Source organism: Anser cygnoides, chromosome 21 (assembly GCF_040182565.1).
Source record: "Anser cygnoides isolate HZ-2024a breed goose chromosome 21, Taihu_goose_T2T_genome, whole genome shotgun sequence".
Taxonomy (NCBI): Eukaryota; Metazoa; Chordata; class Aves; order Anseriformes; family Anatidae; genus Anser; species Anser cygnoides.
The window spans coordinates 7,598,151-7,617,033 of record NC_089893.1 but is presented as its reverse complement, the minus strand read 5'-3'; the positions used below and the strand labels follow the sequence as shown (position 1 = coordinate 7,617,033).

Genomic DNA, 18,883 nt, shown 5'->3' with positions numbered 1-18,883 from the left:
TCTCACACTTGGCGTTGCGACGATGATGAAAAAGTAATGGAAGAAAATAACTTGTCGGTGCTTGCTGGTGCTCGAGAAGAAGAGAGGAAGGTGGAAAGGAGCGCTCAGGCTGCTGAGCAGCTCACACCAGATCAGGGTGGGCTGTGGGTTAGGTCTGGGGGAGGTGGGATTTACCTTAAAGTGGGCTCTAGGCAAAAATCAAGGTAGGAGCCGAATTTCAGGCATTTGCATCTCACGGCCAGTAGCTGTTCTGTGAGGTCAAAAGGCATCTTCCATCTCCATTCCTTCACTACCAGGCGCTCTCTTTAGGACATCTCTATCCAGCCATTTTCCATTAAACCCAGGCAAACATCGAAGGGTGAAAAGCAGCCAGATGCAGCCTGAAATGCCTGGAAAGATTCACAGAGTGAGCCCGAGTTGTTGTCTTGGGCAGGCAGCTCCACAGAACCCCAAAGAGCCCCAGCATCCGCACTGCTGCTGGGATGCCCACGCTGTCCTGCTCCTCTGAGCATCAAGAAGCTCCCTGCCCGCTCCTCCCAGCCCAACGCTCTCTGTCCTGGCTGGTTTCTGTAATCTGCCCCTCCGCGTTGGCAGGAGACACAACAGAGATGTTCCCCCTGACCACCCTGGTTAAAGGGATGTGCCTCAGAGATAGCAGCGCCCCGAGCAGACACCACAACCCGGTGGGACCGCTCAGGGGTTTTGTCCGCGTCTTCTCTAGTCACGGGGACTGGGGAAATCATGCCATGTCCTTGAGATAAGGGAAAATAAAAAAAAAGTAATGCCTCCCCTCTTGTCTGGAGTGCTCTGAGACGTGCCAGCTGCCTGTAAAGGATGAGCCCTAGGAGCCATAGGCAGCATGTACTGCATACAGTCGACAGCTTTCTAACTCATCGCAGGCAGAAAAATGAAGGCAGCTCCATTGTGGCTTCACCTTGGCTTGCAAACAAAGCTCTGCCTAGGGGTAGGTGATTTCCCGGTGATCAGAGAGCGAGCAAGGGCAGGGGAGGCTGTGAGAGAGTAGCAGCCTGAGCTGCATCACTTAACTTCGACCCCAAAAACGCTGGTACGGTGTTAACGTCATGGGGCAGAGCTAAAAGCCAGAGTCTCAGGGGATGGAGTGGGTCCCGGCTCAGCAGATCCAAAACACTCACATTTTCTGCCTGCTTTCCCCATCAGGAGGCAGTCAGATGTTCTCCAGGCTGGAGATAAAGCCCTGCCAGTTCGGTTTGACTCATCCTCTCTTGCTGGAGAAGATCTGCCCGATGCGGCAGCAATTAACCCTGGCTAGATGGCCATGGGGCTGCAGCACCTGGAGCCAAGGTGCTCTCACGGTGCAGACAGGGACATTTCTGCTCCCTTTTCCATTTGCTCCTCACCCGTATCCCTGCAGGGCAGAGACCCCTGAGCTCCTGGCTCCACGTGCCAGGTCTGTGCTGTTTTTTTTCCCCCAGCGCTGAGCACCAGCCCCTGCTAGAGATGGCGAAACCCCTGCTGCCCTCCCGTCGCGTGTGAAGGGAAGGAGAATTTACTGTCCTTAAACACGAGGCCACGAAGAGCAAACAGAGCAGAGGCGGAGACGAGGGAAAACACGCCAGCATCCCCGTCCCACGCAGGAGCCCGGCACGGCTTCAGGAATCAGCTTTGTTCCTGAGATGTCCCCGGGAGCAGTGGGCTCAGCCCAGAGCAGGATGGTGCTGCGAGGGGCACCGCCAGGACCATGTGCCACCGGGGATGCTGCTCCTGTCTCCTGGCCTTCAGGGACAAACTCATCCCCTCGGATGGAGCAGTGCTGAGGGAAGGAAGGCTCCCTCCTGGCACCTGGAGATGCCCCAGATCATGTCCAGGCCTTTTCCCTTTCCACCTCCACCCGCTGTGCTGCCAGTTTTATCTCCTTGGCCCTCTCAGCATCCCCGGACACGTTGCATGTTGGCCAGCAGACAAAATCCCTGATTCACCAAGCACAGCCTGCGGATTTTTGGGTCACAAGTTCAGCTGCAAGGCACACAACGAAGCACAGCCCGGTGACAAACCACCGCGTGGGGAAGCGCTAGCACCAAAACGAGCCGGGCTGCAGGCTATAGGCTCTGCATCTTAAGCAGCAGCCTTGGTTTATGCTCCAGACATACACACATTTTCAGGCTGTGCTTACAGCCTTTGCTGAGGCTTGAAATCACATCAAAACCAGTGCATTTGCAAAAGGGCCTTAAAAAAGGGCCTTAATTCAGCATTAAACCAACCCCGCGCGTGGGCTGCGAGGATGTGTGTGACTTGGGTGCCCGATGGCAGCTCGGGAGCACTGTGGAGATGTCTGTGCTTCTCTGGGCACAAAACCAGCCTCAGTGGGAATGAGGGGGGGGAGACCCTCTTGGGCAGCTCCCTGTGCAGTGTGTCCCAGTGTTGGTGTGCCCATTGCCATCAGGAAATCTGGTCCTTGGCTGCAATCACCGAGGCCTCCTCATCTCTCTCCTTTTAGCTCTCCCGCTCCAAAAAATCCCGCCCGTGATGAGATCTTTCTAGCATCAGCAGCCCCGGCGTCCTTCCCACCCCCAAATCAGGGTGTGTTTGGTGGGCACGAGGAAACCCCTCTCTTCCCTTACAGTCCTTATAGTGCGCCTTGGGGTCTCAGGGGAGTGGACAACTTGGGTCCCAGCGCTCACCGAGTGGGTGAGCTCTCCCTCTGGGTGTCCTGGGGATGCGGGGAGGCTGAGCTGCCCCTGACAAGTGGGAATTGCCCCTTTGCCCCCTGGTTGGAGCCCCGGGCAGGGGCTGGGGCAGGGCAGTGAGGGATGCGCCGTGCCCAAAGCTGTTCCCATGGAGCCCCCTGGTCTGCAGGCACCAGACGTGGAGTTGTGCCGGGCTGGAGGGCGCATGGAGGGGCGCAGCCCCGGGCTCGGTGCGGGGCTCGGTCTGAAAATCAGGTTAACGGAGCCAACCCCACTACAGTGAGCAGCACACCCCCCGTCCTGCCAAACACAGCCTGTCCCGAGCAGAGCATCCCCCAATTCTCCTCCCAGCCCTCCCCCTCTCCGCACCCCAGCTTTGCTCCCCCTTCCCCCGGGGGGATTTGGGGGGGGGGGGGGTCTCACCCTCCCCCTCCTCCTCGGAGCCGAACCTGCGGGCTGCAGGGCCAGGAGCGGGGCTGGCAGCTCCGGCTTCGCTTTTTATTTATTTTTTTATTTTTTTATTTTTTTCTCCCCTCCCCTTCTCCGCTTCTCCCGGCCCCGCTCCGCTCCTCCCGGCCCCGGAGTGGCTGCGGCGGGGCCAAGCCGCGCCCCGCTCCCCCCGGGAGAAAAGCCCTATATAAAAGCCCTGCGCCCCACAAGGCAGGTAGCGGCGGGGCAGGCGGCTCGCACTCCGCTCCCTCCGGCCTCCGCCGAGTTTTGGGAAGAGGAGGAGGAGGAGGGAGGGAGGGAGGAGAAGATAGAAGAAGAGGGGGGCTCCTGCTTTCTCCCCCCCCCATGTGAGCCGGGACGATGCTGCCACTGCTGCTGCCGCTGCTGCTGGGTGCCCGGGCGTTGGGCGCGCCCCAGGGGGACACGGCGGTGGTCACCCCGCTGCGCCTCGACCCCGACATCAACGGGAGGCCCCACTTCGGGCGAGGCGGCCCCGCCGAGGCCGTGGTCTTCCAGCTGTCGGCTTTCGGGGAGGATTTCTACCTGCACCTCGCCCCCGACGCCCGTTTCATCGCCCCCGCCTTCGCCGCGCAATACCTGGGCACCGCGCCCGGTGCCGCACGCCCCCGTCCCGGCCTCCGCCACTGCTTCTACTCGGGGGATGTCAACGGCGACCACGAGTCCTTCGCCGCCCTCAGCCTCTGCGGGGGGCTCCGGGGGGCTTTCGGCTACCGAGGAGCCGAGTACACCATCAGCCCCCTGCCCGGGGGGGCGGCCGGCGGAGCCCACCGCCTGCAGCGCCGCGGTGCCGGCCTCCCACTCGGGGCCTCCGCCTCGCGTTGTGCCGTGGGCTCCGGCCTCACCCCCGGAGTCCTGCAGGCGCTGGCCAAGTACCGGGGGAGGGCTGGGGGGGCGCCGGGGGGGAGAGCCAAGCGGTTCGCCTCCGTGCCCCGTTACGTGGAGACCTTGGTGGTGGCTGACGAGTCCATGGTGAAGTTCCACGGGGATGACCTCCAGCACTACCTGCTGACCCTCATGGCCACGGCCGCCCGCCTCTACAAGCACCCCAGCATCCGCAACCCCATCCAGATCTCCGTCGTCAAGTTCCTCCTCATTGGGCAGGACGACAAGGGGCCCAAAGTCACCGGCAACGCCGCCCTCACCCTCCGCAACTTCTGCGCCTGGCAGAAGAAGTGGAACAAAGTCAGCGACAAGCACCCCGAGTACTGGGACACCGCCATCCTCTTCACCAAGCAGGTGGGTGCGGGTCCCCGGGGAGGGGGGGACGACCCGGCAGGGCTGCCCCCCCTCTCCCCCAGGAGCCCTGCACCCTGCCGCCCCTCGCCTCCCACCTCCTCTGCATCCGCTGCACCGTGCGTGTCCCCCGTCCCCCCCCCCCCCAGCCCCAGAGCCCTTTCCCAAGGAGCCCTCCACCCTCACTGCCTGGCTTGGATGGCAAAGGGGGGGCGGCGGGGAGGGAAGCAGAGGTGTGGAACCTGCTTGAGCCAGCCTGGTTTTGGCCGGCAGCCTGCAGAAAGCGCTGCTGAGGGGTGAGTGAGGCCAGGAGGTGTGCAACGGCAGGTTGTCCCCATGCACAGAAACCTGCCGGTCCCTCCCCGAGGAGGGGAACCCCCCCCCCCCAGCATTGGCAGCTAGCTCCGTTAGAAAGCAGCCACCACCCCAAAAAGCAGGGTCTGAGCCCAGAAGAGGAGGAGGAGGGTGGCCAGACCCAGTTCCCCCCGGCTGGGAAGCGCTCGTGCGTTGCAGCTTGCGGTGGCACCTGCCAAGAAAAAACCTCTCCCCGCTTCCTCTGAGTCATGCGCGAGGTCCTCCCGAGGACCCGCAGCTCTCCTCTGCGCCCCGGCTGCTCCGCGTGGACCCAGCTCAGGGCTAAGGAAAGCACCGGAGAAACAGGCAGTGCTTGCAGCCCCGGGGAGCCGAGGGTCTGGCTGTATCCCTGCTTCTTGCTAGAGGTGTCACCGTGCTGGATCGGCCCCCAGGCTGCTAGTGGGAGGGAAGAAGGATGCGCCCAGGTCGAAGGGGACAGTCCCGTTTTCCCCTGATGCAGGTTGCGGCAGCAAAGACAACTTGCGTTTTCTCTTTGCCTTCTCCCTGCCCAGCTGTCTGGATGAGGGACGTTTTGGGAACTCCCCTCAGCAGCAGCGAGGCCATCCCCAAGCTGCTTTCCAGGTCAAGCACTCGAGGGTGGGAAGGATGCTGCTGCCAGTTCGGCTTGGCTGGCCCTCGCAAGCGCTCAGTGCAGGCAGGAGCGATGCTGTGCGGGATGTGAGAGACCTCAATGCCCCATCTCCCTGTCCCCCCCACCCCAGGCAGGGTCCGTGTCCTCTGGGCAGGGGTAAATCCTGCTGGAGCAGCTCCTGTCTGTGCCGGGTGGCTGCAAAGGGGAGGAGGAAGCCTGCTGACACCTCTGTGGGCAGGAGCCAGCTCCATCTCTGGTGGAAACCCGGTGAGGTCGCCAGAGCTGCACGTGGGACAAAGTTGTGCCCGGGGATCTGCAAGCCACGCCGTCCTGCAGCGCGCAGCATGGCTGGGCTGCATTTTTTACACATTGCTAAACCGTCCATTCCTGAAATCCCAAGGCAAGCTCAGTGCAAAGGCACACGATCAAGGAGACATCTGCCTTCCTTGAATGCATCCATCTGTGGTCCCCTGACACCCCAGAGCTTATCTCCCTGCCAAAAAGCTGTTACATAAGCCCCCAACTTAAATTTCACTTTGAGCCCGGTTGATCGGCAGTTTCCAGTTGTGTCAACAAGTTGCTGATGGATGGGGCTGGCCTCTCCTGCCCGGCTTTGCTCCCTGATGCCGGTCGTGCTGGATGGAGGATTCGCCTTTGGGGAGCTCGCTCCTGCCCAGCTGGATGGCGCGGATGTGCCAGCAAGCATGGCCACGGGGTCTTCACCTTCCTTCCCGGGCCGGTGCTTGCCGGAGGGGCCCACAGAGCATCATCCATCCTCCATCTGACCTCCTGCCTCTTGGAAACAACATCACGCATTGCGAGGAAAGGCTCAACTAAAATTTTCACCCATCCTGAACCTTGACATCCACTGGCTGTGACAGCAAAGGTTTGCTGAACTCCTTTGGCCTCCCATCAAACCGAAGGGATGTTGCTCCAGAGGACATCTCGCTGTAGCACAGCATCACGAGGGAGTTTGGAAACCCACGCTCTGAACCTCAAGGCTGAGGATCTCAGATTTTTGGGATTGCTTTGGACACGTGCGGGGTAAACCTCAACAGCCGGGAGAATGCTTGCGGTCTGACCTAGCCTCTGAGTACATGAATTAACATAAAAGCCACAAGGATCCCACTCAGCTGACCTGCAGAAGTTTGCAGGAGGATGAAGAAAAGCCTTTGGGAAGTGTCCACAGATGGAGCTAAGGCTGGCGGGGGAGCCCTGGTGGTGCAGCTCGTGTGCTGCCTGCAGCCCCTTGGCATGGTGCTGGGGCAAGGGCGGCACAGGGAGCACCCGGCCGGCGGGGACAGGATGGTTGTGGCTGTTGCTCTGTGAGTTGTGTCCGTGCCTGCTTCTGGTTTAATCTCTGGCCATCTGAGCTCCGAGGATGGGTGAGGTGTCGGTGCCTGGGTACCCGGGGTCCTTGCTTGGCCGCAGCATGGGGCTCTCCGCTCGCTTTGCCTCTCCAGGCTGGCTCCGAAATGGACGGAGCCCAAATGTCCGATGTCCATGCATGACAAAATGACAACACAACACCCCCACAGGCTTCATGCTGAGCTTTGCATCCAGGTCCTGGGCTTGAGTGTCCCTGCGGGAGCACCTTGCCTCCTCCCCGTGCTTGTGCTGGCAGCGGCAGGGGAGAGTGGAGCTGGTGAGTGCACCGTGTAAGGAGAGCGCTGGTCCTTTGCATGCTGCTTTCCCACCTTAAACCCCTTGCATTCCCCTCTCCTTCCCTCCGTAGCTCCAGTCCCTCTCCCTGTCCTGGGCATCACCCCATGAACTCCTTCCCAGCCTCTCCTCCCGTTCCTCCAGCTCCTCTTGGCACCACCACTCACGTTACCTCTTGCGCTGCCCTTCCTCAGCAGGCTGCACCCCCGGCAAGGCTGCAGGAGGTGGTTTCGGGGGCTCAGGACCCCCTCATTAGAGCCCTGAGCTGCTGCCCATGGGGCTGTGGTTGGGGTCTGAGCCCAGGCCACGGGGGTGATGGAAAACCCCATTAAGAGCTGCTCGTTAATGCGGCCCTGCAGCCAGCAGGCGAGGTTGGGAGCAAGAAGTGGGTCAGTGTGTCAGTGCAGGTGTTGGGCCAGGAGCCAAAAGCTCTCCGCGCCAGCGAGGAAATGGGAACTCTTAAAAGAGCAACGAGCAGGGAGGGTGGCTGCCTGCTCCCTGCATCCCCAGGACACCCCCAAACCCACCACTGCCCCCAAACCCACAGCGCCGGCACTGCTGCACCCCTCTAACCCCCAGGTGTAGCTCAGCATGGCGATGGCTCGTTTTTGTGGTGTTTTGGGGCAGCCGGGCTTCATGGCCCCACTCGGTCACCTTGTGCTTGCTGGGGGTGTGGGGATGCCCCATGCTGGCTCCTGCCATGGGATGTTGTGTGCGGGACAGGGCCTGGGATGCAATGCGATCCCAGATGATGATTAAGCCTGCTGCAAAGCGGAGTCAAAGCTGGTTATAAGATAGGGTTTTCCTGCTCTGCATCCTCCTGGAGCTCAGCCTGGTGAGGCACTGGCCCCCAAACCAACCTGCGGTGCTGCAGGAGCAAGGGCACCGCACCGCATCCACCCCACACCTCTCTGGAGAGCATGGTCTTGTCCGTGCCTGGTAGCCCTGCACCTCCCGCTAAAGCCACCTCGGCCCTGGCCGGAGCTCTCTGAAGCTGTCGGGTCTGTTATTTACCGGTAGCTCAACCTGCCTGCGCGGGAATGCCTTCGGTTTGGAAACCTCGCTGGAAATGTTGGCAGGGCCACTCGTGCGAGATTTGTAGCAAACCAGGCACTTTGGCTGGCCAGGAGCTGAGCATGAATCACTCTTATTTATAGCATGGGAGCGCCCAGCAAGTCCCTTACGTTTCCTTTTCTTGTGGAAAGCTGCTGCAGCTCCCTGCCCCGTGCATGGCTGCCCCTGCAGCTCTGGGCTCTGTGGGATGGGGACGATGCTCCAGCCCTGTAAAAAAAAAAAAACATTGGGGAAGCTGCAGGGAGCCCATCACCCAGCCACACTCCCGCAGGTTGTGATGCCCAAAGGTGGTGATTGCAAATTGGGAAGAAAATGCGGCATTGCCCAGCCAGGAGAAGCACGGTGGTGGCTGAGAGCAGGATTTGGCCGAGCCCAGGATGGGCAGTGCTGCCAGCGGTGCTGGCGTGATGGCCCTTGGAGAGGAGGGGAGGGGTGGGGGCATCTGAGGACAAGCTGCTGGGCTTCTTCAAACAGCAGCTTTGGATTCGTGCTGGCACCTTTGGGTGCTGGAGAAGGGCAGGTGTGCCGGTACGTGTGTATCGAAGGTCGGGATCCCCCTGCTGTGACAAGTTCCTCCACGAGCAGATGCCAGGTTCTGGAGCAGATACCTGACCCCAGCAGCTCTGCAGCCACCCTGCTGCCCTGTCCAAGCACCTTTCTGTCCCCTGTCCTGGTGGCATCTACCTGGGGTCCCCGAGTTTGGGCTGGCTTCAGCTGGGCTTGGTTCCTCCTGGAGAGACAGCTGCAAAAGGTCTTGGGGACACCGGAGCATTTCCCCTAGCCGTGGTGACCTCTGGGCCCGCTCCAGGAGCTTCTTGTTCCTAGGAAGGAGCAGAGAATGTGTCAGCTGTGAGTCAAGACCAGGTCTTTCCACCGACCCGCCTGGATCGGGACCTTGAGCTTGCTGAAGGATGGAGCCAGGCTGGCTGCTCTGTGCCAAAACTGGCTCCACCTTGGCTGGAGGGGCCGCCGGTGTGGGAATTGCTGTCGCTGAAGGCATGGGAGGATGCTAGGTATAAAAAAAGCATCCCCAGTACCAGGGCTGCATGGTCCCATCCCCTGGGGCCGATGCCTCCCCAGCAGCCTGGGGTCAGCTCCTGTTGGGATGCGGGGGAATTGGTGGGGACAGGGCCATGTGCCAGCCCCTGGCTAACCCCTTCTCTCCGTGCCCTGCAGGACCTGTGCGGTGCCACCACCTGCGACACGCTGGGCATGGCCGACGTGGGCACCATGTGCGACCCCAAGCGCAGCTGCTCCGTCATCGAGGACGACGGGCTGCCCTCGGCTTTCACCACCGCCCACGAGCTGGGTAAGGCATGGTTTCGGGGGCTCTGTGTAGGCTGGGGTCCCCCAGTCCTGGAGCGTGGAGGGGGAAACCGAGGCACGGGCACCACACCACCACGGTGCAGCGCATGGCAAGCCCTGCATTTCTGGAGGAAAAAAACCACGTGTGGTCTTGCTGCTGTGCTCACATTAGTGGTTCTTCCCAGCCTCGTGGCTTCTGCATCACCAAATCCCATCCTCCCGCCCGGCTCTGGAATCGGGAGGGGTGGAGCGACACTGGCAAGGTTCAGAATAGCCCTGGTCCAGCCTCCGGAAGGCCAGACAATGACAGGCATCCGGAGCAGGGAAACTCCACCTCAGGCTGGGTAGGAAAGAGTGGCTGAGAAAGTGAAAGGCTTTGCTGTTGTGGTTGCTTGGTTTCCAGGATCTGGGAATCCTGAAATAACAGGCGGATGCTGGGGGTTGCTGAGGGCACACCTACATCCGGAGACACGAGCTCTGCTGCCTCCTTTTCTCTGAAATTGCCTTTGTCCTTCTTGCAACTGATGGCCATACGGGAAGGAGAGGGGAAGCGTGATGGAAAGGGCGCTGGCTTGGGGATGCTGCTGTCAGGATGACGTGTGCCTGTCCCCACATCCCCATGCAGCCTGAGCCAGGCTGCATGCAATCCCCATCCATCCCCAGACATCGCCTTCTCCTCTTGGGCTGTCCTTTTGCCATCCTTGCAAGAGTTTTCCCCACTCCGTGCCTCAGTTTCCCCCACTGCAAACAAGAGAGGGGGCCCTCCACTGTGTGCTGAGCGGGGTTCCTCATGTCGCCCCCTTTCCATCTCCCAGGCCACGTCTTCAACATGCCCCATGACAATGTCAAGGCCTGTGAGGAGGTCTTCGGCCGGCTGAAGACCAACCACATGATGTCCCCCACCCTCATCCAGATCGACCGCGCCAACCCCTGGTCAGCCTGCAGCGCTGCCATCATCACCGACTTCCTCGACAGCGGCCACGGTGAGCCCTCCTGCTGCGCCTTCGCCCTCCTGCCCTCGTCCCCATCCTGTCCTGGTCCCTGCCGTGGGGAGCAGGATCTGTCCCAGGGCTGGCGGTGCAGGGTGGCTGTGATGGGGACAGGCTCCTGGGCTGGGCAGCGGCTGTTCTGCAAACAAAATGAGAAGGAAGCGGGGAGTTTGGCAGCATTTCTGCATCAGCCGGGTGTCCCCTTCAGTGACATCTGCTCTGCCAGTGCGGCTCTACCCGGCATCACCAAGAGATGGAGTCACATTTTTTCCCTCTGCCTTTGTTGTTGCTGGATTTCGTATCCGCAATGAGCGGGCTGAGACGTGGCTGAGCCCACAAGGCTCCCCACGAGGACCCGATCGATCTTCCCCTCCCTGCTCCCGCAGGAGACTGCTTGCTGGACCAGCCCTCCAAACCCATCCCGCTGCCCGAGGACCTGCCGGGGACGAGCTACAGCCTGAACCAGCAGTGCGAACTGGCCTTCGGCGTGGGCTCCAAGCCCTGCCCGTACATGCAGTACTGCGCCAAGCTCTGGTGCACGGGCAAGGCACGCGGGCAGATCGTCTGCCAGACCCGCCACTTCCCCTGGGCCGACGGCACCGGCTGCGGCGAGGGACACTTCTGCCTCAAGGGCGCCTGCGTTGAGAGGCACAACGTCAGCAAGTACAGGGTGAGTGCCTGAAAGCGCCCTGCAGGATCACCCCTGGATGCTTTTGCATGGGTACTGGCTGGGCGGTCCCCACTGGGGACCCTGCATGGGGACACTGATGTGAAAGGAAGACAAGGGAGAGCAGGGATGCATGGTGCAAGCAGTCACCGACTCTTTTTCAAGGCTGGATGTGGCTGTGCTCCTCTCCCCAGCCCTATGGAAGACTGGGGACCTGCAAAGCTGCAGGTCTCCCTTGTAGAAGCAGCTAGCAAAGGGATGGCTTTGAGCCCGGAGAGCCCCTGTTTGGGATGGAGCCACCAGGGAAGGGGACGGCGGGTCTCACCGTGCCATGTCCCACCAGGTGGACGGTGGCTGGGCCAAGTGGGCGCCCTACGGGCAGTGCTCGCGGACGTGCGGCGGCGGCGTGCAGCTGGCCAAGCGCGAATGCACCAACCCGGTGCCTGCCAACGGCGGCTCCTACTGCGAGGGCGTCCGCGTCAAGTACCGCTCCTGCAACCTGGACCCCTGCTCCACGGCAGGTAAGGGAATGAGAGGCAAATCCTGCTGAAATAGACGGCCTGAGCTCAGCTTGCTCATGGCTGTCGTCATTAATGCATGCTCCTGCACTGAGCCGAGAAGAAAACCCAGCTTTTTGCATGTGTTGGTTGTTGAGCCAGGCAAGTTCATCAGAGCTGTGAATCCTCTGCTCAACCCCTCCCAGGTGCAGAGGTGCTGCTCACATCTCTGGAGCAGCCGAATTTCAGCAGAGCTGAGCCTTGAGTGTGCCAAAAACCCAAACTCGCCGCAGCTCTCTGGGTGGGGAGGGAGGAGAGCCAGTCTCCAAATGTCAAATTATTCATCTGTTTCAAAGCGCTTAGAAACATGGGGGGAACATGCCCCCAGATACGCCCCCTGTAAATGTCAGAGGTGACCTTGACATTTGCAGTGCCCCGGTGTCCCTGGGTCACTGAGCTGTGTGAGGAGCAGAATGTCCTGGGCTCAACATGCTGAGGCTGCTGGTGCCAACCTTGGGCACCACGGGGTGTGTGTGGCCACCGCGGCGTGCACCACCCACAGCAACCCAGTAAAACACACACTGAGGGACTGGTCTGTGCCCCCACCCAATGCACTCCCCATTTCTTCCAGTGCCAGGGAAGAGTTTCCGAGAGGAGCAGTGTGAGGCTTTCAATGGCTACAGCCACAGCACCAACCGCCTGACCGCCTCCGTCTCCTGGGTCCCCAAGTACTCCGGCGTCTCGCCTCGGGACAAGTGCAAGCTCATCTGTCGGGCAAATGGCACGGGCTACTTCTACGTGCTGGCACCCAAGGTTGGTGAGGGCTGGGGGTCATGAACGAATTGTCCGTGTCTGGTGGGCTGCTGGGTTTGTGTGAAATTATAAAGGAGGGGAATCCACCAGGACGGGATGAATCTGTGTGGATGCATCCGCTTATTTACTGCATTTGGTCCACAAAGGGTCTTCCTCCGGGTTTGTGAGGCAACCTATAGGGTATGCTTGTAGTCCTGATGAGAGGCTGGAGTAGCAGATGAGTCCAGAGGAGAGCTACAAAGGACCACAAAGATGCTCAGAGGACTGGAGCACCTCTCCTCTGAAGAAAGGCTGAGAGAGCTGGGGATGCTCAGCCTGGAGAAGAGAAGGCTTTGGGGAGACCTCATTGCACACTTTCAGTACTTAAAGGGGTCTTATAAAAGAGATGGAGAAGGGCTCTTTACTCGGGTAGATAATGATAGGACAAGGGAGAATGGTCTTGAACTAAAAGAGGATAGATTTAGACTACACATTAAGAGGAAATTCTTCCCTATAAGGGTGGTGAGGCACTGGCACAGGTTGCCCAGAGAAACTGGGGATGCCCCATCTCTGGAGGCGCTCAAGGCCAGGCTGGATGAGACCTTAAGCAGCCTGATCTAGTGGGTGTCATTTCTGCCTATGGCAGGGGGTTTGGAATTAGATGGTCTTTAAGGTCCCTTCCAACCTGAGACATTCAATGATAATTATTGTGCTAGGGAAGTGACTCACCTGCCGGGCTGGGCTGTGCAGGCTGGTGCTGGCCGTCTTCCTAATGCAACCCCTTACATTCACACCGATGCAAAAAAAATGATGTAGATATGGCAGAAAGGGGAAGTGATGCTGTATGGCTTCTGTCAGAGCCAGAAGAGCTCAGTTGCAAAGCAGAACATGAACAAAGTGAAACACTGTGCCTGCCAGCACCTCCTCAGGCCTGGCTGGAGTGGGGCATCAGCGGGGCGATGCGGGGCCACAGCAGCTTGTCTCTCCTCCGCAGGTTGTGGATGGCACCCCTTGCTCTCCAGACTCCACCTCGGTCTGCGTCCAGGGCAAATGCATCAAAGCGGGCTGCGACGGGAAGCTGGGCTCTAAGAAGAAATTCGACAAATGCAGCGTGTGTGGGGGAGACAACAAGAGCTGCAAGAAGGTCTCAGGCTTGTTCACCAAACCCATGTAAGCACTGGGTGGCTACACGCGCCTCCCTCTCTCCCAGCTCTGCTTTTTGGGGTGTACAGGGGAAGGCCGTGGGGCTGGTGAGGAGCAACCTCCAGGTGCCAATGAATGCCCCTGTGTGGAGAGCTGAGCTGTGAGGACACATTTAATGTGGTAATGGCTTCTGCTGGTGGAGCCACCTCTGGATCCTCCATGGTGTTGAGCTGGAGGAGCTGAAACCTCTTCCCATATCTGGGTGACCTCAGCCTAAACGAAACTTGGCGTGAGGAAAGTGATCTTCATGGGATGGAGGAGATAATCCCAGGGGTGGGAAGATCTCGGGGCTGAGGCCAAGTGGCAGCGGGTGGGAGCAGGGGACACCCAGCAGGGGACACCCCGCCAGCTCCCAGCCTGACGCCCCCCTGCCTGCTCCTCCCTTCCAGGCACGGCTACAACTTCGTGGTGGTGATCCCCGCGGGCGCCTCCAACATCGACATCAGGCAGCGGGGCTACAAGGGGCTGATCAGCGACGACAACTACCTGGCGCTGAAGAACGGGCAGGGCAAGTACCTGCTGAACGGCCACTTCATCGTCTCGGCCGTGGAGAGGGACCTGATGGTGAAGGGCAGCGTGCTGCGCTACAGCGGCACCGGCACCGCCGTCGAGAGCCTCCAAGCCTTCAAACCCATCCAGGAGCCCCTGACTTTGGAGGTGCTCTCCGTGGGGAAGATGACCCCTCCCCGGGTGCGCTACTCCTTCTACCTCCCCAAGGAGAGCAAGGAGGACAAGTCCTCCTACAAGAAGGAGGGCAAGACCCCGCCGGACCTCAACAACAGCGTCCTCAGCCTGTCCAACCGCTTGGACGGGGGCAGGCCGACCTACAAGCGGCCCTCCTACAAGTGGGCGGCGGGCGGCTGGGAGGCTTGCTCCGTCACCTGCGGCAGCGGGCTGCAGAAGCGAGCGGTGGCTTGCCGCGACTCCTACGGCCACCCGGCCTCCGAGTGTGAGGCCGCACAGAGGCCGGCTGAGGTCCGGCCCTGCGGGGAGCCCTGCCCGGTGTGGGAAGCGGGACCCTGGGCCCCCTGCTCCAAGAGCTGTGGTCGAGGCTTCAAGAGGAGGATGCTGAAGTGCACGGCCCCGGCCGGGCGCCTCCTGCCCCGGGAGAGCTGTAGTTTTCGGAGGAAGCCGCAGGAGCTGGACTTCTGCACCTTGAGGCCATGCTGAGCGGTGCCGGCAAGGACGGGCATGGTGTCTCTCGGGCTGGTGGGCAAGCAGCAGCCATGGGTTGGGAGAGGGGGAGATGTCCATAGCACATATCAAATGGGGGAAAAAGAAAAAAGGGGAAAAAAAACCAAATGAACAAACAACAGGACCTGGGTGCGGGGAAGAGCGTGCGCCCAGGCCAGAGGGCTTTCACCGAGCAGGTCGCTCGGAGCCGGAGCAGGAACCAACATCTACCTCGACGCCTCCGCACCACACAGGGACCCGCGGCGGAGGCTGGGAGCCGGAGGACGGACGGATGCCACTGCCCAGGAAGGACCTGAGGACACGCGGGGGATGTCCCCTCATTGCACATCCGATGCCTGCCCCGTCTTCCCAGGGCCAAGCCTACCTCCCCCCTTCCCTGTCTCCCCCAGCACTCGTGCTATGTGGGACCAAACGGATTTACTGACACAGTGATGGCAAATTGTTCTGTCCAACCACCGGCGTGGTGGGGTGCTGGTCTCCTAGGGACTGTCACTTTTGGGGCACGCTGGCAATGACTTTGCAATCTGGGCACGCTGCTGCCATGGTCTGGGGAGCCCCAGGAGCATCCCCGTGCCAGGCTGGGAGGCGGTGGCTTCATTTTCATTTTCTCCTCGTGTTTATGACCTGACCAGTGTAGATTTTATGGTGCTTAACTCCGTGCTGTTTTTTAACCTCCTCCCTCTTGTTGTAAACCTTGCGCAGAGGGGACGACGTTGCTTCCAGCAGTCCCTCTCCTGAGGCTGAGGTTTTCCTATGGTGCTTTGGGGAGGCTGAGACCAGCTCTCGGCTAACTGGGTGCCCAGAGCACGGCCGGGTGCTTATTTACACCCCGGTACAGGGCAAGGAGTAAAGTACCCATCTGAAGCTCTTCAGGGCTAAAAGGGATCACTGTGGAAGTGAGATTTGAGCTGTAACTCCAGAAAGCAACTGTACTGTAGTGTCAGGGCGCGGTGCCACGGGGCTGGAAGCATCCCTGCACGTCGCTGGTGCTCAACTCCGCTCTGGAGATGGTGCTCGCTGCCGGGCAGGACCGGCACGCCGTGCCCAGGCAACCTGCCCCCTTCCCTCCGAGCCTCGGCTGGGTAATTTTGCTCTGCATTAACCCCCAGAGATATTCTGAGCTGCAGGAGAGGAAGATGAATTTGGGCCCTGGGCTTTCCAGAACCTCTTGCAGAGCATCCGTGACCAGCTTCACCCCCCAGGGTTTTGTGCAAGGGTTTGTTCTGTACCTCTGAGGGTTACGTAGTGCTCGGAGGCTGCCTTACCTCACACACCGCCCTCCTCACAACAACCCTGTGGCACATCTCCCCCCCAGCCTTCTGCTCAGAGCAAACCATCAGGGATCATTTTTACGTCTTGCTTTTCCGCTGACGAAGGAAAAGACTCGCGGGGAGTTAGCTCTGGCTGACAGCAACCCGGAGCCTCAGGGCCGAGCTCTGCTGTTATTGGGATCAGCAGGAGGGGAGCCCAGGGAGGAGCCACAGGTTTTGGGAAGGCAGAAGATGCTTACCTTGCATCTTCTTCAAGCCTACCTTGTGCTCTGTCCCTTGTAGATATAAAGTGGAAGCTCCTCGTGCTCCAAAAGGCGTCCAGCAGCTGTGGGTAGGGTGAGGAAGGTCACAAGAGACAGGACCGTGACAGCGCAAACATTTTCTTGCTGAGACCTTTCCCACCAGCTGAGCACATTTCTCGTGATAATGTTTGTGGACCCACCCTCCCTGGATTTATGTAATGTCTTTTTGAACACAATAGTATTTCTGGTCTCCACAGCGCTTGATAGAGCCAGGAGCAGATGTTGTGGTTGCTTTGCACAGCAGGGACGGGATTTAATGTTCTAGGAAATCCCTTCCAGGTCTACATTCCCATGAACGTATCATCCATTTTCGGACAGTTTTCCTGCATAGCCGAGCCTGCAGCGCTTTTGTCTGGGGACAGAGCTCCGAGGAGCTGCCCTTTTGTGTCTTGCCATCAAACAGATGGTTTCCAAGCCACCGAGAAATCGTCGTCCTTGTCCAAAGGGGGAAGGACGGGGCGGGAGGGGTTTCTTGTGTGCGGTTCTTTTGCCAAGTGTGCAGCAAAAGGACGGAGATGCCTATTGTACTGGCTGCTTTGTGTATACCATGTATACTAAACATCGATCTCTGCTGTTTGTGCATCAATAGCAAACCTGAAATAAAAACGTATTTAAAGATCCACCTGGTTCCTCGGGGGACGTGTTTGTGCACACACCATTCGGGCGGTGTTTGCAGGGCATTTCTTGTCTTATGGCAGTCCCAGCTCATTAATTGAAGGAAGAATTTTGAAGGCCCAGCGGGTTTATTCTGAATATTATGGCAATTTGTCTTGTTTCTGCTGCAGGAATTTTATTGGAAAACAAAACAAAACAAAACAAAACAAAACAGCTTGTTGGGTGAGTCCATGCAAGTGTCCGGGCTCGCCCACACCTGGAAGCAATTGCAGCAAAGCTGCAGCACAAGGCTGCTTTGCTTTAGCCTGGAATTGGGATGCTCTTTTGTGAGAACAACAGCCACATGGAGTTAAATGGATTAATGCAAACTGGAGCTGTGCTCTCACATCCTGGAACAACCGTCCCCATTATCGCACTCCCCATTCCTCATTTGCTCCTTCATACGTGGGACGAGCCAGCAGCCCCCTTGCACCACCTCCGCCTGGTTCAGGAGCAGAAGCTCAAGGATGCTTGTAAAATGCTTTGAGCAGTTCCCAGCATGGCCTCCGTGAGTCACGGCCCTCCTTTTTACCCCTTGGCCATGGCCAAGGGTGAGATAAGGTGAGATAAGGCCCTTCCTGCTAATGGGACACGTCTGCTGGGGGATGCCTGATGCCACCGCCTCTGGTGCTCCGCGGGGACGCAGCTCTTGCTCTTTCGTTTTCCCCCCAAAAATGCAGTTTTCTATGCAGCTGTGCTGTAACGATTTGACAAATTCAGCGTGCTTTATTGTTTTGCACAAGGCAGAGCACGTTTTGCATTTCCATAAAGAAGCAAACAGGACAGACCCGAGCGAGCACCGTCCCCCTCTCCAGCCCGGTGATGGATGGCCTCAGTCCTAACAAATCCCACGCTGCAAAGGCTCCAGCTGCACGCAGCTTTACTGGAACGGAGGCTCGCTCCTCCGGGGCCAGGTGATAGCCAGGCTTGTAACCGGCCACCCTTACAAATCCCTCAGAGAGATAAAAACTGGCACAAGGGAAACATTTACCCGATAGGGAAGGAAGAAAACGGGTGCTGCTGCCAGCACCACTGCTTCAAAGGGAAAGTTCATGTTTGGCCAAGTCGTGGTCTGTTTGCTCAGGGCCCTTTGCCACTGGAAAACCTGCAATTACCTAACGGCTCTGGGACCATGGGGACACCTGGCACGGGGTGGGGGACGCAGGTGACGGGCAGCAGGGGCCTGGAGCTGCTGGAGCAGGCTGCAGGAGAAGGAGCAGCGACACAGGGGATACCAGTGCATCTTCACCTGCTTCGTCCAGCTCCACTAAATAAAAAGGAAACCCCTCTCTTTGAAACCTCAGCCTATGGAGAGGTTAAGAACAGGGATTCAAAGGTTACCTGGAGCGGGGAGTGGCGTATAGGCTGGCAGACCGGTGAGCACAGGACTCATGCCTTAGGAAAAGAGGCTGAAAAATGAATATTTCACGTAATAGGTGATCTTCTGAGCCTGAGGTCTGGTTTGCCTGTTTGCTTTCCAAAAGCCAGGCCTGGGGTCCCTTTCAAGTGCTGGGGGAATGTCCCGTCCACAGAAGGGTAAAACCACAGGTTCCCAGGTGTCGCTTGCCCCTGGCAAGTATTTAGGAACGGCCCCTCTGTGGGCATTGGATTTTCTGTTCCCTGCCTTTGGTACTTGGAGGGGTTTTGTGCAAAGGAAAAAAAAAAACATTTAATAAATAAAGACCTTCCAAAGTTCGATGGAGCAAGTGCAGTTCCCCCCATGCACTTCTTTTGCTCTGTTCCTGTGCGCTTCCCTGGGCATCCCACTTTTGGAGAAAAAGGTTGGATTACACAGCCTTCTGCGCTCACCCAGCCTACCTTTTCCTTACATCTTTAAAGAATAAAAATAGCATGAAAATTGAATCTACCCCCATGGCATGGCTGGTATTCACGATGGGACATTAAGAGCTTCGGCCTCTCAAGCTTTTACGGCAGCACGTATCACAAGAGCTAAATG

At 59.0% G+C, this 18,883-nt stretch overlaps 1 protein-coding gene across 1 annotated transcript; it reads left to right on the top strand.

Moving 5' to 3' along the window:
- Positions 1-3,325: 3,325 nt before the first annotated feature.
- Positions 3,326-16,894, top strand: ADAMTS15 (ADAM metallopeptidase with thrombospondin type 1 motif 15). The gene is made up of 8 exons (XM_013188511.3): positions 3,326-4,373; positions 9,229-9,361; positions 10,173-10,340; positions 10,733-11,016; positions 11,357-11,534; positions 12,142-12,323; positions 13,297-13,472; positions 13,895-16,894. Exons 1-8 carry the CDS (start codon positions 3,477-3,479, stop codon positions 14,673-14,675), a joined length of 2,799 nt encoding a protein of 932 aa, XP_013043965.3. The 5' UTR covers positions 3,326-3,476; the 3' UTR covers positions 14,676-16,894.
- Positions 16,895-18,883: the final 1,989 nt, after the last annotated feature.